This window comes from Diplodia corticola (assembly GCF_001883845.1).
Source record: "Diplodia corticola strain CBS 112549 chromosome Unknown scaffold121, whole genome shotgun sequence".
In the NCBI taxonomy this organism is placed as follows: Eukaryota; Fungi; Ascomycota; class Dothideomycetes; order Botryosphaeriales; family Botryosphaeriaceae; genus Diplodia; species Diplodia corticola.
This window is the reverse complement of record NW_017971600.1, coordinates 1-24,600: the sequence shown is the minus strand read 5'-3', so window position 1 is coordinate 24,600 and position 24,600 is coordinate 1. Positions and strand designations below refer to the sequence as shown.

Sequence of the window (24,600 nt, the reverse complement as noted above, 5' to 3'; positions counted from 1 at the left end):
ACCTTAATCACTCGCCGACGCCCGGGCGCACGCCCGCCCGCAGCGCTCAGCATCGCATCGGCTTCAGAACTGCCTCGACTTTGTGCCCGTCCTGCTTCTCCACGCCTCACGTCCGCCTGCTGCTAGCCCGCAAGCCCGCAAGCGCGCCGGGAGCGATCGCCGTCGGCGCTGCGAACCGCCTGCGCGCCCGGCCTCTTTGCAGCAATTGACCGGTGCTTGTGCGCACGTTTTATGCACAGCGCCGCCTGTTCTGGCGTCGCTTCTGCTCTGCTTGCCCACGTCCCTGCTCCGCGCCCGGGGCCGCTGCTGGTCAGGCCCGCTCACAGAAGCCACTCCTGTGCTCGCTCGCTTCGCCTGGCGCCTGCCGGCCTCTCTCATCGCTCTCCCGCCGACCTCGTCTCATTTCTCTCCTTCGCCGCACCTTCGACCTCTCCACACCCTCCCCAACAGCCCGGCAATCCTCGACCGGTCAGCACTGGAGCTCCAGCTTCCAGTGTGTGCTCGCCGCCGTCGCAGACCTCGTCCCGACCGACTCGCCGTCTCGCACAGGGCTCCACTCACGCTCCTTCATCGTCACGCCTCGATTCCCCAGCGAATCACCACCGCTCGTTTTTGCTACTTCGATTCTCGCAACTATTCTGGCCGCTTTCTAATACCGCCTCTCGACCGCCTTCGGACGTTTGCGCCTCCAATCTTTGACTGCCGACCCGACTTGTGCCACTGGATTTCCCTCCCTACCACTCCTGGCCTGCTGGACAAAGAGATTGCCCAGCCCGTCATTTCCGCTGGTTAATCTAGAGCCTGGGAGCTGTAATTCGTGGTTTTAATTTGGGTTTCTTTGTTTGAGAGAGGGTCTTGAGCACGTGGATCTCGCCCGCCGTTTGATCGAGTGGACGCCACCCATCACTTCGCCATTGTCGTATGCTAGAGAGCAGGACAAAGACACCGAGCAAGAATTGTTGGAAAACTTCGTCCAGCGAGCGCGCGCTTGTCTCCGCACCATCCCGCGACTACCGATTTCGCGTCCTCTCATTCGAAGCTACGCAGTCACTAGGTATTTGCAGAATGGTATGCTGAGGGCTGTGAATTTACTCGCCGACCTTACAGCCATCTTTGCTTTTACTCTTGCGCTCCGCGACTGAGTTCCAGTCCGGTAAGGCTCCGTGTTTTTGAAACCCGTCCAACTTTGGAAAAAGAGACCTCATTTTCGCGAAACGGGACTAATCACCGTTACAGTCACACTCCTTATCCTTGATTCGTCAAGTACACTCGTTTTCACGAACATCCTGACAGTACGCTGGCCCTGGCACCGGATTTTGGGGACACATCTAACGTCGAATAGCCTTCGAATTTACCTTAGCACCCACTGTCATCCACGTTGGATTCGGACGATTGAGGAAATAATACAGGATGAAGACTTCCACCGTCACCTGGGCGGCTTGCATGGCCCTTTTGTCTCTTCAGGGGGCAACCGCCGAAGCTGCACCGGCACAAGCAAGACGGACCGCCGCGCCACAAAAGCCGAAGTATTACTTCCCTCGCCATGTGAAAAGGCAAATAAGCAACTCCACTGTAGCTGCTGTGTCTACGGAGAGCATTATCTCGACTCCGGATTACTCTACACCAACTCCGGCGGCTTTCGTTTCCACTCCCGAGGCTCTCGCCTCGACTCCAGATGTCCTCGCCTCGACTCCGGGAATCTCTACGCCTCCCGCTAGCGATACTTCGACTTTGACCTCTAGAGAAGAATCATCTAGCGATTTCTCCTCCTTCCTCGAAAGCTTTTCGAAGAGCGATTCGGATTTCAGTAGCTTTTTCAACACCCCGCAGCCCGCAGCAGAGTCATCAACCACTGCCTACACGGTCAATTCCACTTCTGTGAGCGAAAGTCCGTCGGGCACTTCGACCATCATTTCCGAGTCCACCATTACCGAAGTTTCCTCGCCCGTTACCACGACTATTCTGTCAAGCACCCCCGAGGAGGCTCAAACTACTCCCGCCGCATCATCTTTCGTTGGGACCGGCGGTGTTACCCTTCCTGTCGTCACACCTTCAACTACTGCCGCAGTCGAGGAGACCGTTATTGAGTCCACCACTACTTCCACCGCCGTTGAGTCCTCGGCCGTGCAGACTTCCACCCCCGAGCCGTCTTATGTTGGAACTGGCGGTGTCTCGAGCCCTGTCATCCAGCCGACCACCACCAGCACGGAATCGACAACTGAGCTCACGCCCGTTGAGACTCCGGTGTCCAGCTACGTCGGAACTGGTGGTGTGTCGAGCCCTGTTATTCAGCCGACGACCAGCGACGCAGAGACAACTGCCGAAGTTTCATCGGTTGAGACTCCCGTATCCACTTATGTTGGCACCGGTGGCGTCTCAAGTCCGGTTATTCAACCCACCAGCAGCAGCACTGAGTCGGAAACTTCAGAGGCTGTTGCTTCTGAGACGAGCTCCACCGCGTCGACCCCGGCCGCTTCGAGCGCCGCAGGAACTGGTACTGGTGGCGTTTCGATCCCGATTGTTCAGCCCACCAGCTCGGCTATCAGCGACGAGGCTTCCTCCAGCACCGGCCTTCTTGATCCCGTTGTGTCCCCTGTGACTAGCCTTCTCGGCACCGGTGGTGTACTCAGCCCTATCTTGACGCCGACTACGGCAGCTTCCAGTGATGAGTCTGCTTCTTCAGCGGCTGCCACCACCCCCGTCGCTGAGTCCAGCGCTACCGGTACCGGTGGTGTTGTCAGCCCTATCTTGACGCCGACGACAGCACTTTCGACTGACGAGTCTGCTTCTTCAGTGGCCACCACCCCAGCTGCTGAGTCCAGTGCTGCCGGTACCGGCACTGGTGGTGTTTCAATCCCGATTGTTCAGCCCACCAGCTCCAGCGGTACTGATGCGCAGGCCACCCCCACTGATTCGAGCGCTTCTTCCACTACTGATGGTCTTCTCGGCCCGGTCCTGTCTCCCTTGAGCAGCGCTCTTGGATCAAGTGGAATCTTGAGCCCTGTCACCAGCGCCCTGGGCACTGGAGGCATCTTGAGCCCTGTCCTCAACCCGACGACTGCCACTGAGCAATCTGCCAGCGCTACTGAGACTGGCGACTCGTCCGTTCAGCCCACTAGTGGCTCGGAGCCTGTGCCTGTCGAGACTTCTGCGGCTGGCACTGGTGGGGTCTCGGTCCCTGTTGTCACGCCTACCAGCGGCATCGCGAGCCCCGCCACTCCCATTCCTGCGTCCTCGACCGGAACTGGCATCATCGTCGGTCTTTCGACGATCATTGACAGCAGCAGCAGCACGACTGATGCCCCGTCGTCGACTGAGAGCTCCTCTGGGGGCTTGCTTGGCGGTGTTGTGTCTGGCGTTACTTCTGCCGTGGGCTCCATCGTTACCCCTGTGGTCACCCCGATCGAGTCCCTCGTGAGCTCCGTTGTCACGCCTGTTGAGTCTATCTTGACCCCGGTGGAATCTCTCGTGAGCTCCGTTGTCACGCCTGTTGAGTCTATCTTGACCCCGGTGGAATCTCTCGTCAGCTCCGTTGCCACGCCTGTTGAATCGATCTTGACCCCGGTGGAATCTCTCGTCAGCTCCGTTGCCACGCCTGTTGAATCGATCTTGACCCCCGTGGAGTCGCTCGTCAGCTCCGTCGCCACGCCTGTTGAATCGATCTTGACCCCCGTGGAGTCGCTCGTCAGCTCCGTCGCCACGCCTGTTGAATCGATCTTGACCCCCGTGGAGTCGCTCGTCAGCTCCGTCGTCACGCCTGTTGAGTCTATCCTGACCCCCGTGGAGTCTCTTGTGAGCTCCGTTGTCACGCCTGTCGAGTCTGTCTTGACCCCCGTTGAGTCTGTTCTTAGCTCTGTCGCCACGCCGGTTGAGTCTGTCTTGACGCCGCTCATTGGCAGCAGTTCCTTGTTTGCTGGCACCGGCACTGATCTTCCGCCGATTACTTCTTCCATCAGCGGTGCTACTCCCACTGCAACCTCTGATGAGACCGGATCGGCCACCAGTGTCTTGACTCCTGGCATCACTCCGGCGCCCACCAGCGCCAGCGAGCTGATTTCTCTGCCGCTTACGAGCGACCTTGGCTCTCTCATCTCGGACGCGACCAGCCTCGTCTCCAGCGTTGGCAGTGATCTGTCTTCGGTTCTGACTCCGCTCGCTAGCATTCCCTTGACTGGGAGCGGTTCGGTCGCCACCCCGACCCCGACGAGTGCCTCAAGCCCTATTACTCCCGCCGCGTCGTCCTCGCTCACGGGTGTTGAATCGATTCTGTCGTCGCTCCTCGGCTCGACGCCACTCATTTCGATTCCGACTACGCCGATCATCCCGCTCAGCACCCCGACCACTATTGATTTGACTTCGGCACTTTCGTCGTTGACTGGTACTCCCAGCTCCGCGTCGACTCCCGTGGCTACATCCGCAACTCCAAGTGACTCTTCTGCAGTCTCAACTACCCCGTCCACGCCGCTGCCCACCGCGTCGTCGAGCTCGAACACGCCTGGATCCAGCTCGACCGAGACGCCTGTCCTTACCACTCCCGCCTCGACTCCGTCGACTGCCGCGTCCTCGACCACTCCCGTTGTGTCGGAGACGACCGAGTCTTCTGTCCAGACCAGCTCCACCTTCAGCTCGAGTTCGTCCTCGGCCATTGTTGTTGTTCCCACTCTCAGCACTAGCTCCACGATCGAGATTGCGTCTTCGACTCTCTCTACCACGTCGACCACTCCTATCTTCTCGATCCGTCCCACCGGGACCGACTCGGCGACCACTTATGTTGTGGCAACCAGCATCGTCTTCGATCCCTCAACCACTGGCACGTCGTCTAGCTCTTCGGCTACTGCCTCTGCTACCACGTACCCCAAGTTCATCGCTCCTCCGGGAGGCATGCCTTCTGCACCCACCAACTCCACTAAGATCCAGATTGGCTTCAAGCGCGGCTTCAACTGGCCCTTCGTCGTCGGCCATGCTGACACCACCGGCTGGCAACTCACGACCTATATGCCGATCGCTGTGGCCGATGGACTTGGCATCGATCACGACAAGGTTGAGATGGTCACTTTGACCTCGTACAACACTACCGAGAAGCTGGGTTATATCTCTACGTTGGCGCTGATGTACGTCCCGAGTGACCTGGTCGACACGCTCCATCTGGATCTGCTGAACTCCAACTCGGTCTTCTACAACAACGATGACGAGAGTGTTGGATCGACGATCAACTTCCTGACGAGCTTTGTCGATCCCACGTTCCCGATCGTCGCTAGTGACATGCCTGACGATGGCTCGTCCGGCTCCTCGACTGGCAGCGGCTCGTCGTCGAGCTCTTCTGGGGACGCCAGCAGTGGCGATCCCATGGGCGATGGCTCCAGCTCGGGCTCGGGCGTCAAGGGCAGCGCTGTTGGTATCGCGTTTGCTGCCATTGGCGGTGTCGCTGTCTATGGTGCGGCCATGATGCTTGTTGCTCGCAGGTACAAGAAGAAGAGAGCTAGCCACCAGCGCTCCAGCTCCGTTCCCAGCACCGGCTCGAACGGTCACGGCTCGACGGGCGCTGGTCCTTGGATGTCTGGAGCCCGCGGTGGCCGTGACAGCCACGGCAGCCGTGGCAGTGGCAGCAGCAACGGCCGTAGCGCCAGAACCGCGCAGATTTCGGCGCCAGTCATGGCCGAAAACTCCCTGGGATGGAACTGAGGGCCAAGCGCGACCTTAGACCATCTTTGACGGCCTAATGTTTACTACATGAGGTCATGTTCGCTGTATCATATTCTAAAAGCACGGTCTCGCGGGCAGCTGGCCAGATCACTTTACCATTCTTTCCGTCCGGCAGCAGACGAGTAGCGGGCTCCACCGCCCAGCGACGATCGTCTCCATGCACCTTGCACAGGTCACTGCTCTCAGGCCCTCGGTCTTATCTCCTATTCTCTACACCCGCCTGCATTTCCAGTTTGTCATCTAGCGCAAGCTTATTACCACATTATTGATCACATTTTCCTTCGCTTCTTAGATACCTGTCTATGCCTTCTGTCGAGAAGCTAGACTATTTCTGATTCCTTTCGATACGGTAGGAATAAGACTACAGACAGCCTGGCGCATGTGTATGTTGCCATGGCTGTTGGTGTGACAGCGCCTGGGGAGGTTGGCTGTCGAGTACATAGTTCCAGAACTTTCAATAAATGTAGTGATGAATGAGAAGTTTGTCCACGCGACGCATAAAAAGGGTTCGATGGATTCGGCGGCATTCGTGAGACACTTTTTCGACGCACGAGAAGGCGATGACGCGGGGAGTAGATTCCACCGCCGGCAAAGAACGCGATGCATGAGCGGAACAGACCGCCGTCACGCGTCACGCAGTCCATCTAGCCCAGAGGATCGTCCAGCCTGTGCATGTGCAGCGGAGACCAGACGATTGGCGAGCAGAGACCACGCAGTTGCGTCGAATGGGACTGCTCTCGCGGGGAGAAAAGGACACGAAAGAGCAGGCGCGCGGCAACTACTAAACTGCGGCGGGCGCAACGGGCGAGGGAGCTGAAATCTTGGCGGCCGAGATCAACTCCGACGACACCCTGGAGGGCAGCCCGGCCGCAACCATCCACCTGTCCAGCGCGAGCCCGCGACACCACTCTCGACCGCCACCCGACCCTTTGCGCTCCTCCCCCTCGAACAATTCCGCAGCGGTGATACCGGGCGTCACGTTGCGCAACGCAATTCTCGTTCGACTGGCTGCTCATAAGCCACGTCTCCCAATCCCGCTCCCCTTGCGTACCACGACACACCCTGAGACAACAAGATGCGGCTCGACGTGAAGGTACGAGGCCTTAGCACCGGCAGTGCGCAGCAGCCCATGCTCTGGAGCTTCAACCGCCATCATGGCTGCGCGCGGCAACTTCCCACCGCTTGCGAACCTAGCTAACCCAACTTTCGCTTCGCAGAGGCAGCTCTTTGCCCGGAGCGAGCGTGTGAAGGGAATCGATTTCCACCCTACGGAGCCATGGGTACGTTGATTCCACCTCTACTCTCCGGAGCGCATCTCTGACTCAAGCAGGTTCTTACCACTCTGTACAGCGGTATGTTGCTGCGGCGCGATTGCGGAAGAGACAGAAGAGCTTACGTAGCCAGGCCATTGTCACATCTGGTCCTATGAGACGCAGGTAAGAATGCCAACTCGGGCTACTGTGTGCAAGACTAACAAACTCCGCAGGCAATTGTCAAGACCTTCGAGCTCACTGACGTGCCCGTTCGTGCCGGCCGCTTCATTGCCCGCAAGAACTGGATAGTCTGCGGTTCCGACGACTTCCAGCTTCGTGTCTACAACTACAATACCTCCGAGAAGATCACCAGCTTCGAGGCGCACCCCGACTACATTCGCGCGATATGTGTCCACCCGACGCAGCCCTTCGTTCTCACGGCTTCCGATGACATGGTGCGTACATGGGATGGTTCAGGTGTGCGGCGTGTAGCGTAGCTAACGATCAGGCAGACCATCAAGTTGTGGGATTGGGAGCGCGGCTGGAAATGTGTCCAGGTCTTCGAGGGCCATGCCCACTATGTCATGGGCCTCGCTATCAACCCCAAGGACACTAACACTTTCGCGTCTGCTTGTCTTGATAGGTACGGGATGCTTTGCGGACGTGGCGACATGCCTTTATTGACCGAGTCACAGAACGGTCAAGATCTGGAGCTTGGGGTCTCCGACTCCTAACTTCACCCTCGAGGCGCACGAAACTAAGGGTGTCAACCATGTCGATTACTACCCTCAATCCGACAAGCCCTACCTCCTGACTACATCCGACGACAGGACCGTGAAGGTCTGGGATTACACAACCAAGGCGCAGATCGCTACTCTGGAAGGCCACACCAGCAACGTCTCATTCGCCATTTACCACCCTGAATTGCCCGTTATCATCTCCGGCTCGGAAGATGGCACTGTCAAGATATGGCATGCCAACACCTACCGCCTCGAGCAGTCACTCAGTTATGGCTTGGAGCGCGCATGGTGTGTGAGCTATCAGCGTGGAAAGCAAGGAGTCGCCGTGGGTTTCGACGACGGTGCTGTCGTCGTTAAAATGGGTCGTGAAGAGCCCGCTGTTAGCATGGATGCCTCTGGAAAGGTTATCTGGGCGAAGCACTCCGAAATTCTCACCGCCGTGATCAAGGGTGGTGACAAGAGCTTGAAGGATGGGGACCGTCTGACCATCCCTTCGAAGGATCTGGGTTCTACGGAGATCTACCCGCAATCGCTGATGCACTCTCCCAATGGCCGTTTCGTCGCGGTCTGTGGTGACGGTGAATACATCATCTACACTGCGCTGGCCCTGCGCAACCAAGCTTTCGGTTCGGCATTGGACTTTGCTTGGGCGTCCAAGGAGAACGACAAAGACTACGCTATCCGCGAGTCGGGCACCAGCGTGAAGATATTCCGTAATTTTAAGGAGAAGGGCAGTGGCGGCTTGAACGTTGGGTTCCAAGCGGACGGCCTGAGTGGCGGTACCCTTCTCGGTGTCAAGGGCCAAGGCGGAATCGGCTTTTTCGACTGGGAGTCGGGCCAGCTGGTTAGGAGAATCGAAGTTGAGCCCCGAAACGTGAGTCCAGTACCCGGAATACCCCGTGCAAGCCAAAACTGAGAAGAATAGGTGTACTGGTCTGAAAACGGCGAGCTCGTCGCTCTTGCCTGCGATGATACCTACTACGTCCTCCGTTTCTCGAGAGAAAACTACGTTGCCGCCCTTCAGGCAGGCGAAGTTGACGAGGATGGTGTTGAAGCTGCCTTCGAGGTCATCACAGACGTCAATGAGAGGTGAGTTGAGGATTATTGCCCAGCTTTCGCCATGGCAGAGGTTGGACTGACATGTTTCATAGTGTCCGGACCGGCCAGTGGGTCGGCGACTGCTTCGTCTACACCAACAGCACAAACAGGCTGAACTACCTCGTTGGTGATCAGACTTACACCATTTCTCACTTCGATACCCCCATCTACGTGCTCGGCTATCTTCCCCGCGATGGCCGCGTTTACATTTGCGACAAGGACGTCGGAGTCATGTCGTACGCCCTCTCCCTCTCGGTGATTGAGTACCAGACGCTTGTGTTGAGAGGAGAGCTCGAGACGGCGACTGAGATGCTCGATGACATTCCTCAGGACCAAAAGAACAAGATTGCCCGATTCCTCGAGGGCCAAGGCTTCAAGGAGGAGGCGCTCGACGTGGCGACGGATCCTGAGCATCGTTTCGATCTCTCGCTGAGCCTCGGGAAACTGGATGTTGCGCTTGAGCTCGCCAAGGAGGTCGACGTGGAGCACAAGTGGAAGACGGTCGGCGACGCAGCACTTACTGCATGGGACCTGAAGCTTGCTGAAGAGTGTTTCACACACGCAAAGGACCTGGGCTCCCTCCTCCTTCTCCACTCGTCGAGCTCGAATGCTGGTGGCCTCCGCAAGCTTGCAGAGCTAGCGCAGGAGTCGAGCGCACACAACATTGCCTTCTCCTGCCTGTGGCAGGTGGGCGATGTGGATGGCTGCATCGATCTGCTTACCAAAACGGGTCGCACGTCGGAAGCGGTGCTCTTTGCGCAGACTTACAAGCCAAGCCGCGCTCCCGGCCTCGTCAGGGAGTGGAAGCAGGGGTTGGAGAAGGAGAACAAGGCTAAGAGTGCACGGCTGCTGGGCCAGCCGCCCAGCGCAGACGACGAGGGCGACGCCGACATGTTCCCTGAGTGGGACGAGTGGCTCAAGCTCGAGAAGGAGGGCGGCTCGGTCAAGCTCGTCGACGTCGAGGAGGAAGAGGAAGAGGCGGGCGAGGTTGCGGTGGAGAATGCAGCCGACGAGGTCGAGGTCGACAGCCCGGCGGAGGCAGCAGAGGCTGCGGAGGAGGCGGAGGAGGCGGAGGAGGCGGAGGAGGCGGAGGAGGCGGAAGAGGCAGCGTAGGGCACGGCTGGACGACGAGGATGATGGGGATACAAAAGGCGTTTATTCAACACGCACGAGGATGTGTATATGCAGCTAATCAGAGGGCGGCCAAATCCAAGCATGAGTCGATAGACCTGGTCAGTAGTAGTGTGGGTGCCAATGAGACGCTGCTGAGTGCTGACCGCCTCCTGGTGCGGACGATCGTCGCCTAGCGTGCCGGGGTGACGTTGGGCTTGGCGGTCCGGGTACAATTGTCCATGCAGGTACACGCTCCCCGTGAAAACACCGCGCGTCGTCCCGAACGACTGCTCATCCACCCTCCTTTCCGGCCCAATTTCTCCAGCAGTCTCCTCCGCCGACGGAGAGACGCGCCGCTCATTTTGCGCAGCCATGGCGAGACTCGGCCGCGCCGGCTTCCTAGCCGTCGCCGTGGTGTTCCACCTGGTCTACATATACTCCATCTTCGACATCTACTTCATTAGCCCCATTGTCAGTGGCATGCGCGAGTACCGCCTCGAGGCTAGAGAAGCCCCTGCCAAGCGATTGGTCCTGTTCGTTGGTGAGCGTCTCCACGCGCCGCTCTGCTCCGTCTACCGTCGGCCGGAGCTCGCTGACCGCCCCTAAGCCGGGCGTGCAACGTATCCGGAGCCTCGTGGGTTGTGTGCTGACTGCTGTCTGGCCTGCAGGCGACGGACTCCGCGCCGACAAGGCGTTCCAATACTTCAAGGACCCCTCGCCCGCCAACCCCAATGCCCCCGAGGCCCAGGAGCTGCGGCCGCTCGCGCCCTTTCTCCGCTCGCGCGTCCTGTCACACGGTACCTTTGGCGTCTCCCATACGCGCGTGCCCACCGAGTCGCGGCCGGGACATGTCGCGCTGATCGCGGGCCTGTACGAGGACGTGTCGGCAGTGACGACGGGGTGGAAGCTGAATCCGGTCAACTTCGACAGCGTCTTCAACCGAAGCCGACACACGTGGAGCTGGGGCAGTCCGGACATCCTGCCCATGTTCGAGCAGGGCGCCGTGCCCGGCCGCGTGGATACCGACATGTACGGCGCCGAGGCCGAGGACTTTACGTCGGACGCCACGCTGTTGGACACTTGGGTGTTTGATCGGGTCAAGGCCCTCTTTCGCGATGCAAAGACGAACAAGACGCTGGCTGCGGAGCTGAAGCAGGAGCAGAACGTCTTCTTCTTGCACCTTCTGGGCCTCGACACCACGGGCCATGGGTACAGGCCGTATTCCAAGGAGTACCTGCACAACATCAAGGTTGTGGATCAGGGCGTCAAGGAGATCACGCAGCTGATTGAAGATTTCTACGGAGATGGGAAGACAGCATTCGTTTTTACCGCCGATCATGGAATGAGCGACTGGGGCAGTCACGGAGACGGCCATCCTGACAACACGCGGACGCCGCTGATTGCCTGGGGATCGGGCGTTGCACCTCCGGTAAAGGTTGCGGATGGCATTGCTGCGGGCCATGAAGATGGCTTCTCCTCGGATTGGAACTTGGACCAGATCCAGAGAAACGACGTAGCGCAAGCAGACGTCGCGACGCTCATGGCCTACCTGGTCGGCATTGCCTTCCCGGTCAATTCGGTTGGCGAACTGCCGCTGGCGTACATCAAAGCCGATGCCACTACGAAGGCCGAAGCCTTGCTGGTCAATGCAAAGGAGATCCTCGAAATGTACCATGTGAAGGAGGAGCAGAAGAAGTCGACCGAGCTACGCTACAGACCCTTTCCCGCCTTCAGGGACAGCGATGAGAAATCGGTTGCGTCCCGTATGGCCAGGATCAGGGAGCTGATCGACGGTGGCCATGCCGAAGACGCCATTCAGCAATGCGCGGAACTGATCAAGTTGGGCCTCGAGGCTATCAGGTATCTTCAGACGTACGACTGGTTGTTCCTTCGTGCTCTCGTCACGCTGGGATATCTGGGCTGGATCGCGTTTGCCATTACGACGGTCATTGATTTGCACGTCTTGCACAGTACAACGGAGACATCGCGCTCGACTGTTTCGACGGTCGTTTTCTCGTCCGTTGGTGTTGCCTTGTTTTCAGTTTTGATTGCGCAGAAGTCGGCTTTGACGTATTATGCGTACGCATTCTTCCCCGTCATGTTTTGGGAAGAGGTATACGCGCGCAGAGCAGCCTTGAAGAAGGGTAAGGATGTGCTCTTCGAGCATATCAGGACGCCAAAGGACAAGATCGGTCTGGTGGTCAAGTTCGTGGCGTCTTTTGGATTGCTGGAAGCCATCGTAAGTCTCGAAAAGGTATCCCTCTTCGTGCGTGGAATCTACTAACGCCTACCACGCAGGTCCAAAGTTACTTCCACAGGGAAGTTTTCACCATCTGCTATCTTCTGGCTACTATTTGGCCTGTTTTCTACGGCATGCACTTCATCAGACAGAACTTCCTGGTAGTTGCGACTTGGTGGCTGTCTTGTAGCATGATGAGTGTTTTCACGTTGCTGGACGCCGTGAAAGTTGAGGACATAAATCTTATGTGAGTATCACGCTGTTTCACGACAGAGTACTCCTACTGACCACTCACATGCAGTCTCATCGGTGGTGTTCTTATGTTTACTGTTGGTGCGCTGTACCTGTTCTTTGAGAAGAGCATTATCGCGCAATCCACCGCCACGAAGGGCCTTGCATCCGAGAAAGCCGATGGCCTATCCCGGACGATACTAGGAACCCAAGTCGGCCTGATCGCTCTCGCAATGCTTGTCACGAAATCAAGCGTCGCCTCTTTGCAAGCCAAGGAGGGCTTGCCTCTCGGCACCCAAGTCGTGGGCTGGGTGGTACTAGGTAAGTGAAGCAGATATATTTGACGATAAACTCTGACTAACGCCTTATAGTTGCATCCCTAATGGTGCCATTCCTCCACGGTCTAGCGCCGAACAACCACTACATACACCGTCTAGTGGTCATTTTCCTAAGCTTTTCGCCCATCTTCATCATCCTTACCATCTCGTACGAAGGGCTCTTCTACTTCGCCTTCTGCATGACCCTGGTTACCTGGGTGCGTCTGGAACACCGCATCTCTCAACATGCTGGTCTCGCTACAGGAGACAAGGTCCCAGCACCATCAAAACAACGACCACAACAACCCGCCTCCTCCGCCACCAAGGAGCCCAGCCCCCTCAAGCCCGCGCCCGGCGCCGCGCAGACGCTTCCCACCGACGTGTCTTCGGGCAACTACCGGTCGCTGGCGCTATCGGACGTGCGCATCGCCCTCTTCTTCCTCTTCCTGCTGCAGTCCGCCTTCTTCAGCACGGGCAACATCGCGTCCATCTCGTCCTTCTCGCTCGACGCCGTGAGCCGGCTCATTCCCGTCTTCGACCCCTTTTCGCAAGGGGCCCTCCTCCTGTTCAAGATCCTCGTCCCCTTCGCCGCGCTCTCGGCCAACCTCGGCATCCTCAACCGCCGCCTCGGCGTCGCGCCGTCGGCCCTCTTCATGGTCGTCATGGCCGTCGGCGACGCCATGACCGTCTCCTTCTTCTGGATGGTGCGCGACGAAGGGTCGTGGCTCGACATCGGCACCAGCATCTCGCACTTTTGCATCGCGAGCGGCCTGTGCGTCTTCGTCGCCGCGCTCGAGGGCGTCAGCGAGGTGCTCGTCAGCGGCGTCGAGTTTGACGGCGTCGGGGACGCGAGGCGCTTGGCCGTCGAGGCGAGGGACAAGGTCGTCGGGGCGGCGAATGGGGTGGCCGGGAAGGTCGGTGGTGAGAACAACAGCAGCAATGGTGGCGTCGTCGAGACGGCGGCGGCGGTCAATGGCGGGGCGTGAGGAAGACTTGGGGGAGACTATGGTGGGCGTGGAAAGAGGGGAGGGAGGCAAAAGACTGGTGTGATAAGGGGTCATGATATAGCTATTTGTTTCCGACTTTGATGATTTCTTTTCTCTTCTCGATTGACCGTACTCACTGCATCGATTCAAGCGTCCTATATAAATATCGGAATGGATATGCTTCGAATCTCACGCGCTGCTCCAATTATGACATGATTTAAGATTTCAATCTCATGAAGCTTGCTTTCTTTTATTTCTTATTCCATTTCTAATAGCTCGCTACTTCGATAACATTCGTAGCGGATCTTTCACAAAAAGCTCAATCGTACATATGTCTTCGCATACAATCATTTTCGCAGAGCATTGATCCCGTAATTTTGTTTTTTCCTTCACTGCTGCTGCTGCTGCTTCTTCACATCTTACAATTCCCTCAGCTTCTGCTCGACCTTGTCCTTGGCCTTGTGCAAGAAGCCGGTAACCTTGTCTTCCATGCTGCCGCCGCCGCTGCCGCCCTGACCGCCGCCCGAAGCTTGGACGTGCTTGCCAGCCATGAAGTCGTCGACGTTTCCGCACAGCGGACCGACGCAGTGGCCCATGTCCGGGCCGTGGTGGGTCCAGTTGACGCGCTGGCAACGGCCCTTGCGGTTGCCCCACCCGTCGGTCGGGTTGTCAGTGGCGTGGAAGACGGCAAGGATCTCGTTGTTGGCGATGGGGATGAAGTTGCCATGGCCGGGGCCGTAGGGGCCGGTTGCGCCGTCCGGGGTGGAGATCAGCGGCTTGTCGCTCTTGTGCCACGAGCGCGGGTCGAGCGGGTCGCCGCCCGCGTACCGGATCGTGTTCATCTTGTAATCCTTGGTCCAGGAGCCGGCGCAGCTGTAGGCGATGCCGACCCAGGAGCCGTCGGGCGAGGCGAGCCACTGCGGGCCCTCGTTGATGCCGGACGGGCCGCTGCGCTCCCACGGGAAGTCGGGGTGCGAGATCTTGGTCGGCGGGCGGCCGCCGTCGGCTTCGGTGGGGCTGCGCAGGTGGACAATGAACAGTTCTTGCGTCTTGTCCGAGTCGTGCTCGCCAAGCGGCCAGCCGCTGTAGACGAAGTAGTTCTGGCCATTGAGGTGGATGACGGTGCCGTCAATGGCCCATTGGTCCTCAGGGACACCCCGGAGGCGACCAAGGAACTCCCAGTGTCCGGTGCACGGGTCCTCATGGCCGGGCGGACCGCCGATAACGTACATCTGCATAGACGTCAGCCAGGCAGGAATCCGAGGGCGGCAATGGTGCGTACGCGGTGAGACTTGTTGCCCTCCTTGGGGTTTTCGCAGGCTACATAGGCGTACCAGCGACCATCGATGACGTGGATTTCGGGGGCCCAGATGCCACCGGAATACTCGGTGCCGGGCGGAGGCTTCCTGGTGGGCATTAGCATGGGAAAGAGCGGAAAACAAACGTGCAGGCCGCACGCTCAGAGCAAAGCAAGGAGAAGGAGGAATCGTTGAGTGGATTCACGTGATGCAGGAAAGAAGAGGAAACAAGGAAATGCCCACCTACCAGATGACATGCTTGGAGGCATTGTGGAAGCTGAGGACGTTGTCGGAGCACCACACCTCGATGCGGTCGCCGGCGGTGAAGGTCTGGAGAGCGATGTCAGTGATGGCGGGGTTGAGGGGCGGGGGCAGCGCGGGGGCAGCGCGGGGGCAGCGCGGGGGCAGCGCGGGGGCAGCGCTCACCAAGTAGAACTTGTCATTCTTGTAGGTGACGAAGGGGTCCGGGGTGGCGTGGGGGGTGCAGGTGATGACAGAGTTGTTGTAGGCCATGGTGCTGGGTTGGCTCGAGTGTGGAGGAAGGATGCGAGAGAGGGACGGCGATGCGGGTTGCACAAATACTGGGAATGCCCCGCGTTGGTTGCAGCTGCGTCGCTGCTAGCGCGCATCAGATGGCGGTTGCGTCATGGCCGCGCCTTGAAACATGGGCGGCGTCCGGGGGGCGCAGCCAGTCACGGCGGCCCGCAGCGGGGCAGTGGCAGGGCGACGTGGCCTCGCGCTGGACTCGCGCTGGACTCGCGAAGCTGAAAGTGTGAATGCGTCAGGCCGTGCATGCCATGCATGCCATGTGCCATTGAATCCCTCTTGGGTTAGCTGCGATGAGTAAGAGCGGGAGACGGGCTGGCGGCCACCGTTCCCGTCCCGCGTCGCCCGCGTCGTCCGCCGGAAAATCTACGCTGCCGCCGGAGCTGCGTGCCTGGAGAGCTCCAGTCAACCATGCCACCCCGCCCATTCCCGTTTCCTCTCGGCGTGGGCACTGATATCTGCAGCATCCGGCGCGTCCAGTCGCTCTTGCAGCGAGCCACGCTTCGCAGGCCCCCTCCAACCGCCGACGCCGCCGACGCCGCCAACTCCGCCTTGCCGCGCCTGCATTCGTTCTTGGCACGTGTTTTCTCCTTTCACGAGATCTTGCTATTCGATGCACGCTTCGCCGGCGTGTTGCAGAAGCCAGGCGCCGAGCATGACGCTGCCCTTGGCGCCAGGGCCGTCTGCTATCTCGCTGGCCGGTAAGAAGCTCGTGCACAGCCGTCTGGAGCCGTCCGGTTGAGTGGTCCTTAGATTTGCTGCCAAGGAGGCTGTCATCAAAGCCGTCCATCCGCGACGCCTCCTTCTAAGAGACGTCTTGGTTGCCAGCCAGGGCAGCCATCCGTACGCCATCATCTTGGACAAATCGCCGGAATTGACCCATGTCCAACGCCTCTGCCTGAACCAAAGCTACGGCTTCAGCCTCCCTGTCCGTGCTGAGATTGATGCTCCGGCCGACTGGGCAAGTCATCCGGATACCGACCCGGCCTTGGAGCAGTGCAATGGCCAGGTGGCAAAGCTGAGCATCTCCCACGACGGCGATTATGCCACTGCCGTGTGCTTGGCTGTTGTGCAGGCTGAGTCCCGTTCACGGCTCTTGGACGTCCTGAGACAATATCAAGTGGCATTGGCAAACATTCGCATTCTCAACGCCCAGATTGACGAGCCTACCCGGAAGTTGTTGAAGCACCACGACACGTATTTCTGGAAGCGAGGCAAGCGGGAAGCCAGCGCCAAGTTCAAGGCTGCGACGTTGCGAAACCAAGTCAAGCAGAGGCTCGTGACAATCCGAATGTACAGTGATGCGCTCCAAGTGTTATTGCGCAGCATTGATACCGAGGACTCGGCCGCCGTATCCGCCGACGAAACCCGCAAGAGCGGGCCTGCGCCTGCGCCTGCGCCTGCGCCTGATTCCATGTCTGACCCCTCTGCAGTATACAGGTATATCATGCGGACTGGGAGTGCCAAGAGCAAACGAAGGAAAAGAGGAACCTGAGGCCAAAATCAGACGGCTATTGTGGCTCAGAAAAACAAGGCGGGCCTACAGTGAAGCTATTCTGTATGCACTCTCGTCGTGGACCTATGTATAGTACATATGATGTAGGAGAAGGTAGCTCTTTCGCTGTGAGGTTGAGAAATAATACGCGTCTGTTGTTCTGGGTGAGAGGCCCGACTCAGGCAGCCAACGGTGCAAGCTCGGGCGATCTTGTGCGCGTCGACCTTCACGTCGAGCTCCACCACGGCCGCATCCTACACCACCTCCCGCCCGCGCCTCCACCCTTCCGCGTGCCATCGCCACCGCCTACCGCAACAATGGCCGAGAGCGACCCCCTGCTCAACCTCCGCAACGCCATCGCCGCCAACACCCCCCCGATCCCCACAAAGACGCCCGACGCATCGCATACCCAAGATGTCGAGCAGGATCTCGCAAAGGCAGCTTTCCTCCAGTTCAACCACGAGGATGGCCAGCACCGCGCCATCCCGCTGAACACTCCGACGCGCTTTGTCGCCGAGGGCCAGCCCGTCGATCTGCGCAGCGTGTACTTTACATGGCTGAAGAAGGATGCTGCCGTCCCCGAGTACATCACCTCCGTGGGCCGCTTGAACGATGAGTTGAAGCTCCCGGGCAACGCAGGGGGGTCCGTCAAGAACCTGGTCTTCGCCGAGAAGCTTGACCTCATCACATGGCTCGAGGGTGGCTCCGAGGAGAGCGAGAACATCAAGCCGCTGCCGTCCGACACCTCGGCCGCCGCAAGCTCTGCCAACATCGCCGCCGGCACCACAGGCGGTATATCGACCGTGCCCAGCGGTGCCCCCAAGCCGGGCAAGTCCCAGCCCGACCCGCGCCTCCTGGAAATCTACAATGGCGAAAGGCGCATGGGAGACAGGAATAGCGTGTTACGCGGCATCAAGCCCACGGTGAGTCTAGTAGCGTTTGATACTGCATTCAGTGGTTGCTGACATGCTGCCAGGATTTCTCTCATGTGCGCAAGCACGCTGCTTCTCTCCTCGGTCACGGCAAGCACTCGGGCGCAGCCGCTGTGCCCAATCCCCTCAACAGTGTCAGCAACCCGGCGCTCGTCTCGAATCTCAAGAAGCCCGGCCGTCGCCCGGAGCCCATCATTCTCCTGTCGCCGTCCGCCTCGTCGCTCCTGCGCATGTCCAACGTCAAGTCTTTCCTTGACGGTGGAATCTACGGCCCAGCGGATTCGGCCGGTGCCGGTCCTAACCTGCTCCACCTTACCCGTTCACTTCCTGGCATTGATCCCAATCGCCCAATGCGCTTCATCCTCGTCGATACGCCCGATCAGTTCAAGCCCGACTACTGGCAGCGCGTTGTTGCCGTCTTCACCACCGGGCAGACGTGGCAGTTCAAATCATACAAATGGACACAGCCCGCAGAACTCTTCAGCCACGCTCTGGGTGTTTATGTCGGCTGGCGGGGCGAGACGGTGCCCGAGGCAGTCAAGGGATGGGGGCGTAGCGTCATGACGGCGCAGATTGACAAGTGGACGCCGCAGCAGGGCGCAGTGGGCCGGTGGAGAGATCGCGAGGAGGTGGAGAAGATTTGGAATGCCATTGAGCTCAGCATGAGGGCCAAGGGCTGGACAAAAGATGGGCCTCCGGTAGGAAGGTAGACGGGATACAATGGGTGGAAAGGGCACAGCAGCGGCGTCAGGCGTTGGTCAGGGAACGGTGTTCTCATGGTAATGAGGCAGAGACAAAAGATCAAAAGCTGGATCGTGGGGATTGGTTGGATAAGATGGAGCCTCGAGGCTTCGTATCGAGCGCATGCGACAACGTGATTCAACTAACGTGAACCGGGTCCGCTACGTGGACGACCCAAGACGGTGTGGACGTTCTCGGACAGGGCTTCGTGAAGATGCTGGAGACAAAGCGTCTGATGAGTGGGTCGCACCCGGATGTTCAGCGGCCGCCTGTCTTTGTAGTGGTCGCTGACAAGCATGGTTTAGCTTGAACCGTCGGAGTGCTACCACCAGTCCTGTTGGATTCACTCAAAGTTGAAACGGTCCTCTTCGCGGCTCTGCCCTGCATCCGGACCCATGTGGGCCTCGATCCTATGCGGCAACCAGGACGGATTGTCGCTTCCTTTGATGGGGGCGGGGGTGAACAGAAGTGCGATGATACAACCACGGTTACCAAATTGCCCAGTGCCGGCTCCACGTCGCCTCTCTTATAAAGCTCAACAACAGTAACCCATCTCTACTATGCTCAGTCGTTACACAGCAGAGAGTCTTTCCAATCTTTTTTTTTTTTTTTTGAGAGAGAGGGGGGATAGAGAGAAATACGGTCTTTCCCGTGGCCTTCTCAGGCGCGAAGTAGATGATGACGTGGGGAGCACATTCCTCACGGTTTGGCGCATTCCCAAGCAGCCAGCCACACAGCAGCAGCAAGCATGATCCTCGGCCACGACGCAGCAGAAGCTTCCGCCGCAGGGCGCGCCAGAAACTCTTACACCGCTCGAGCCCCGAAGCCAACGCCCGCTGGAACGACAACGACTGCTGTTCATTGTCTTCGTCGTCGGGATCCGAAAAGGTAGAATTCGAGCACCCTACTCACAGAAAGCCCTGGCTGCGCATTCGCGACACGGACGACTTCCTTGTCGTGCAAAATCCCAATCCTCACACGGGCAAGATGAGCCCGGGCCCTGACGAAACCGCCAACATCACACTCAATACCCAGCAGTTCCAGCAGCAAAAGGAGGGGTTGCTTCGCTGGTGCCTCTTCAGGAAAGAGCTGCCGCCAACTCCTCCCGAACGGGAGCAGCCTCCTCCGCCTCCTAGACCTCCCAAAGTCACGGTCGAGGACGAGGAGCCACCTGACGCTCTCGACACTCTAACGCAGCCACTCCAGTCCCAGCCGCCCTCGGATCATTATGCGGCTTTTGACCCAGATCATTTGCGAATGCCGGGCGCTTTGACAATCACGCCTCCAATCAAGACGGTGACGAGTGCCGGAACCGATGCCTTCTCGGCGTGGGTCACAGAAGAAAATCGCCGGGCCTTCGAATTGCCTGCCGGGCCTCTCACGCCGGGTGATACGCCTCCCGCCCACTCTCAGCGCTTCGCCCCTGTTGGTCCTCGAATAATGCACTCGCAACCAAAAAGCCGAAGTCAGGTGCCAACACCGGCGCGACAACGATCATATACCTCATATGATCCGCGAGAGGCTTTCTGCGCGCAGTCGAGAGAAAGGGTGCTCGGCCCACGGCACCCATGGGAAAGAGCAGCCAACACTGCAATGCCACGAAGAGTATGCTCAATACCACGGAAGCCGGTTGCCGCTGAATATACGGCAATGCCCCATCTCGCCCCTCATGGGCCCGATGACATTGTGAGGTCGCCGATTGACGTCGACTACCAACCTCCACCGCCGCCCCCACCACACAGGTATGAGGCCGGTCGCCCTTATCACCATGGAGAGTGGATCGCTTCGTCCCGGCCTCCTCTGGACACCCCTCCCCATTCCTCAATTAGTGTACCGGCTGCACCTTTGATTGCGCCCATTCCTGTCGCCCCAGCACTGAATCCACCGCCGCCAGAGCGCGCGCCCGACACGCACCATCGCGCCACGCAGACGCGTGCCACTGTCGCAGGCGCGTTCAAACGACACCCAATCCAGCCATCGTTCGAGACTCCCTCGGTACGGGCGCAGACACGACTGAACGGCACTGGGGTACAACGGCTTGTCATCACGACAGGGAAACCACGGCAAACAAATAGTGACAGTTCCCCGACAGCAACAGCTGGCACCCAAACCGCAACCTCAAGCGGGACCGCCAACGAGGCACAGCAAATCAAAACCTCAACCCAGAGCCTTCCGTCACGAGCAGAAGATTCTTCTGAGAAGATCAAGAAGTCCACGCCGACAGCTACAATCCCGTCTCCTGCGAAGGAGCCGAAACCTGCTACCGCCAAATCAATACGTAAGAAGCTCACCAAGCCATTCCCGACGTCGAAGATTGGCGCCGCGAAGCCTCCGACAGCGGAGAAGAGTATCCCCATGACGACGCCTGCCGCAGCACCTGCGCCTCCACCTACATCTACACCCAAGCCATCGTCAGTACGCGTACGTGCGCCGCCAGCAGCTCCCACGGTGGCCATCAAATCAGCCGCCAATACCGCCAGCAAAGCCGCCAACAAGCCGGCCACGACTGTCGCCGCCGTCAACGGCGCCTCATTGGCCAGCCGACGGGCCGGCGCGCTCGCCGCGCTGCGCGCGCAGCATGCTTATCATTGCAGCCCAAGCAAGCACGCAACAACAGACACAATGGCTCAGAAGGCGGCGCAAGGCGCGGCAAGGCTGGCAGAAACGCCAAAAGGAAGGGTGGAAATGGCGGCACCGACGAAGGAGGAGGATGCACCCCTGATTGCGGTGCGGTTGTCGAAGCATACGGTGGTGAGGGTGGTGCAAGGATTGGCATTTTTATGGGCGGTCATGGCGGGGTGGCACATGCTGGGCGCGGTGTGGAAAGGATTGGTAGCGGTGATGTGGCCGTTTTGGTTGATGTATAGGGTGATTGCAATGGTGGGCGGGTGCGTAAGGGGCGGTGGGTGGGGTGGCTGAGGGCGCTTGACGGCGAAGGCGATGGATTCTGGGGCATAGCATTCATAGCGAAATTCATAGAAAGCATATTGTTGTCCAAAGGTAGCGGCTGGGAGTACTTCCTCTTTGGGTCATCTTGGCAGCAGCGATAGAACGAACCACATTTTACGGACGTACAGACGTCACGCTATGTCAGCAACAGAGACGGGCCGTCTCTGATGGAGCGCTGCGGTTCGTTGCCTTTAGCGGAAGTAGCAAGCGTTGCTATTATGCATCTGTTTCCTCTTCCTTATACTCGGTGGCCGGATCATCGTTCGATGGTAGAGACTCGACGGGGCGGATAGATTGCTGGCTCCATAGGCTTTGCTAACGGAATGGGGAAGGCGATGTGCGCGCCAACTCACCCAGCTGGTACCCGGCGACTCGTCGAGATGGCTGTCGATGGCCGTGTTTGCATGCGGGAGCCCGTTACCGTCTTGGCTCGGACTCACATCTGCGACGATGCGCCGAAGCCGTGTTCCATCTGACTCGTGATTACTTTGTTTGGAAGCTGACGGCGGGCCCCGGAGACATGATAGGCCAGGTGCACACACGTCGTTGCCGACTTCAGCATTTAGGAGGGGAAGGTGCTGAGTGGTGCCCGAAGCGGGAAGCGGGCCGGCTGCGCTAGTCAGCACAACATCCAGCCCGGGATGCTTCCCCTCATTCCAAAACCCACCCGTTTGTCAATGTCGAGTGACACCACACGAGAGCTGTGCGTGACGCACTGTCTCGAAAGGTAACCTCAGCCGCGGCCATGGCCATACAAAAGCCCGCGACCGCCCTCGCTTCCCTCCACGAAGTGTTGCGCGCTCTCCGCCGCTTTCGCCGAGCTACCGCGACCAAAGACAAAAACGGCATTCGCCACCCGAAGAAAAGCATGCCATCCGCCGGCCCTGACAAGTGTCTCAAATTGAGGTAGGCCATGTCACGGAGCCGTCGAGGTTCTGATGCTAAACTGCGCCTTATTCCTTCAGTCTCGACACCCACGACGTCGTCTTCCGTCGCCAGCATCGAGACGGCCAGAAGCTGCTTGTCCACGGCGAAGTCGTTTTCTGCACTCAGACCCCAACCGCCATCAAGTCTGTGAAGGTCGCACTGCATGGAGTCCGCAAAGTGCAGTAAGAAGCAGCCATCTCACGCGTCCCGGGCCGGCAGGCAAGCATTGCTGACCGCAACGTGACAGCTGGTTGACGAACACGCTGCAATCGCAAACCGTGAGGCAGAAGGATGTCATCTTCTCGCAAGACCGACTTCTTTACATCTTTCTCAAGGGCACCGATCAGGCCAAAAAGGTAGCGCCGGGCCGCTACATCTGGCCGTTTACCTTCACTCTCCCGTCCTCGCTTCCGGATTCCATACCCTGGCTTCCGCTCGACACGTACATCCGCTACTCCATCTGCGCCGACATCACCATCGGCAGCGGCGTCTTCACTCGGAAGCTCTGCACCAGCGAGCCGCTGCGTCTAATCAAATCCCCTTCTTTCTTCATCGACGAGCTCGAATTCGCCCCAGATGTAAGTGACGAGGCGCTGTTGCAAAATGTCCCTCAATCCACTACTCACGCCTTTCCTTTGTCCCACAGATTACCCAACAAATCGCGCACATCACCCTTCCCGCCAGTGAGCTCGACGCCACCGTCACTCTAGCCCAACCCTATCAGCCTACCGACAATGGCGGCGGCGTCCTCGAAACCTCTTTCGCGCTAACACCCTTCCCTACCACCAATATTCCCGACAGCTCATCATCAATATCATCGAACCGCCACCACCGCACCATCACCCTCAGCCTCGAGTTGCTGCAAACCGTCCACCTCGTCGTGACCGACAAGCACGGCGAGCCTCATCGCGGGACCAAGTGCATACGGTGCGTGGCTGAAGTGAGTAGGTCGATAGCTGGGAGTGAGCTGTTGACGAAGGACGCAACGGTGGGAGCGGCGGCGAGAGCTACCGCAGTAGAGGTAGATTGTGCGGGCGAGCCGAGGAGAAGAAATGTTGACGACGAAAAGGACGGTTGGGGTAATGATGCAGACAGCACCAACAGCGCTGGTAGTACGACGCCGCCTCCACCGACGACTTGCTTCGACTTAACACTACCGTTGCCCATGGCGCCATACGCCCTGGTACAGAGCGTGCACGATGGCGACAAGATCCGGGTGCGGTATACGCTGCGGGCCAAGGTAAGTGTCAAGGACAACGACGACGACCGGGACGTGAAGAAGGTTGCGCAGAAAGAGGTAAGTGTGTACGACGAGGTTGTTTCCATAGTAAATTTCCATGTCCGCTCTGGGGCTGACGATGCCGCCGTGCGTGTTCAGGCGGAAAGCGCAAATCTGTTCCCGAAGCTGTTCGTGCCCGTCTGCGAGCGGCGCGACAGCGTCATCTCCAACACCAGCAGCGCTTGCGAGACCGACATCGTCGACGAGTGCGGTGTCGTCACGAGCTTGCCGAGCTATGGCGAGCACCTGTTCGACGCCTATTTCTGTTGGGATGCGCGTGGTCTGAGGGCAGATGACATACCGCGTGAACGAAATCCGGTAAGGGCTGTGCCATGTTGCGCTACTTAGTAGCCTGCCTTTCCGACTGGCATCCAGCATTTACGTACGTGGCCATTATCGTTTAATACTAGGATAGCTTTGACTCATTGTCTTCATGGCTGAAACGAACACGCGGGGCTGAGTGGGCTTGGAAGAGCACCACTGCCACTGACCACCAGATCTGGAGGGGACTGCCGGCGTAGTAGTAATATAATTGTTATATTCGATATAAGCGAAACTGTCTTACAGCACCACGGTTATGCCGGCTATTTGGGCGGACGGGGAGGGAAGGGGGCCCACATGAACAATTTGGGGGGGCACGTTAGCAATTCCCAATCTGGAAGGAGGGGTAGTGAGATCATTCACTCGGCGCATTCTGCCCACAATCGGCCGATGCAACGCAGAGCATCAGGGCAACGCTGATCTACCTATGCC

At 58.8% G+C, this 24,600-nt stretch overlaps 8 protein-coding genes across 8 annotated transcripts; 7 read left to right on the top strand and 1 right to left on the bottom strand.

Moving 5' to 3' along the window:
• Positions 1-1,410: 1,410 nt before the first annotated feature.
• BKCO1_1210008 (basic proline-rich protein) lies at positions 1,411-5,682 on the top strand (the record flags this gene model as incomplete). Its single annotated transcript, XM_020270784.1, has 1 exon — positions 1,411-5,682. One exon carries the CDS (start codon positions 1,411-1,413, stop codon positions 5,680-5,682), a length of 4,272 nt encoding a protein of 1,423 aa, XP_020124931.1.
• A 1,175-nt stretch (positions 5,683-6,857) lies between these two features.
• Positions 6,858-9,907, top strand: BKCO1_1210007 (coatomer beta subunit; the record flags this gene model as incomplete). Its single annotated transcript, XM_020270783.1, has 8 exons — positions 6,858-6,983; positions 7,034-7,055; positions 7,108-7,139; positions 7,190-7,411; positions 7,469-7,599; positions 7,652-8,570; positions 8,622-8,785; positions 8,848-9,907. The coding sequence occupies 8 exons, from the start codon at positions 6,858-6,860 to the stop codon at positions 9,905-9,907; spliced, it is 2,676 nt and encodes an 891-aa protein (XP_020124934.1).
• Positions 9,908-10,279: 372 nt separating this feature from the next.
• Positions 10,280-13,680, top strand: BKCO1_1210006 (gpi ethanolamine phosphate transferase 1; the record flags this gene model as incomplete). Its single annotated transcript, XM_020270782.1, has 5 exons — positions 10,280-10,448; positions 10,576-12,146; positions 12,206-12,393; positions 12,448-12,698; positions 12,749-13,680. The coding sequence occupies 5 exons, from the start codon at positions 10,280-10,282 to the stop codon at positions 13,678-13,680; spliced, it is 3,111 nt and encodes a 1,036-aa protein (XP_020124935.1).
• A 419-nt stretch (positions 13,681-14,099) lies between these two features.
• Positions 14,100-15,491, bottom strand: BKCO1_1210005 (glycoside hydrolase family 43 protein; the record flags this gene model as incomplete). The annotated part of the gene is made up of 4 exons (XM_020270781.1): positions 14,100-14,912; positions 14,963-15,086; positions 15,226-15,308; positions 15,405-15,491. The coding sequence occupies 4 exons, from the start codon at positions 15,489-15,491 to the stop codon at positions 14,100-14,102; spliced, it is 1,107 nt and encodes a 368-aa protein (XP_020124932.1).
• Positions 15,492-15,935: 444 nt separating this feature from the next.
• On the top strand, positions 15,936-17,019 carry BKCO1_1210004 (holo-acyl-carrier-protein synthase; the record flags this gene model as incomplete). The annotated part of the gene is made up of 2 exons (XM_020270780.1): positions 15,936-16,225; positions 16,278-17,019. 2 exons carry the CDS (start codon positions 15,936-15,938, stop codon positions 17,017-17,019), a joined length of 1,032 nt encoding a protein of 343 aa, XP_020124933.1.
• Positions 17,020-17,336: 317 nt separating this feature from the next.
• BKCO1_1210003 (rna polymerase ii-associated protein) lies at positions 17,337-18,661 on the top strand (the record flags this gene model as incomplete). The annotated part of the gene is made up of 2 exons (XM_020270779.1): positions 17,337-17,942; positions 17,996-18,661. The coding sequence occupies 2 exons, from the start codon at positions 17,337-17,339 to the stop codon at positions 18,659-18,661; spliced, it is 1,272 nt and encodes a 423-aa protein (XP_020124937.1).
• Positions 18,662-19,679: 1,018 nt separating this feature from the next.
• Positions 19,680-21,611, top strand: BKCO1_1210002 (uncharacterized protein; the record flags this gene model as incomplete). The annotated part of the gene is made up of 1 exon (XM_020270778.1): positions 19,680-21,611. The coding sequence occupies one exon, from the start codon at positions 19,680-19,682 to the stop codon at positions 21,609-21,611; it is 1,932 nt and encodes a 643-aa protein (XP_020124938.1).
• Positions 21,612-22,386: 775 nt separating this feature from the next.
• Positions 22,387-24,195, top strand: BKCO1_1210001 (carbon catabolite repression protein; the record flags this gene model as incomplete). The annotated part of the gene is made up of 4 exons (XM_020270777.1): positions 22,387-22,547; positions 22,607-22,750; positions 22,816-23,146; positions 23,215-24,195. The coding sequence occupies 4 exons, from the start codon at positions 22,387-22,389 to the stop codon at positions 24,193-24,195; spliced, it is 1,617 nt and encodes a 538-aa protein (XP_020124936.1).
• Between the last annotated feature and the right edge of the window lie 405 nt (positions 24,196-24,600).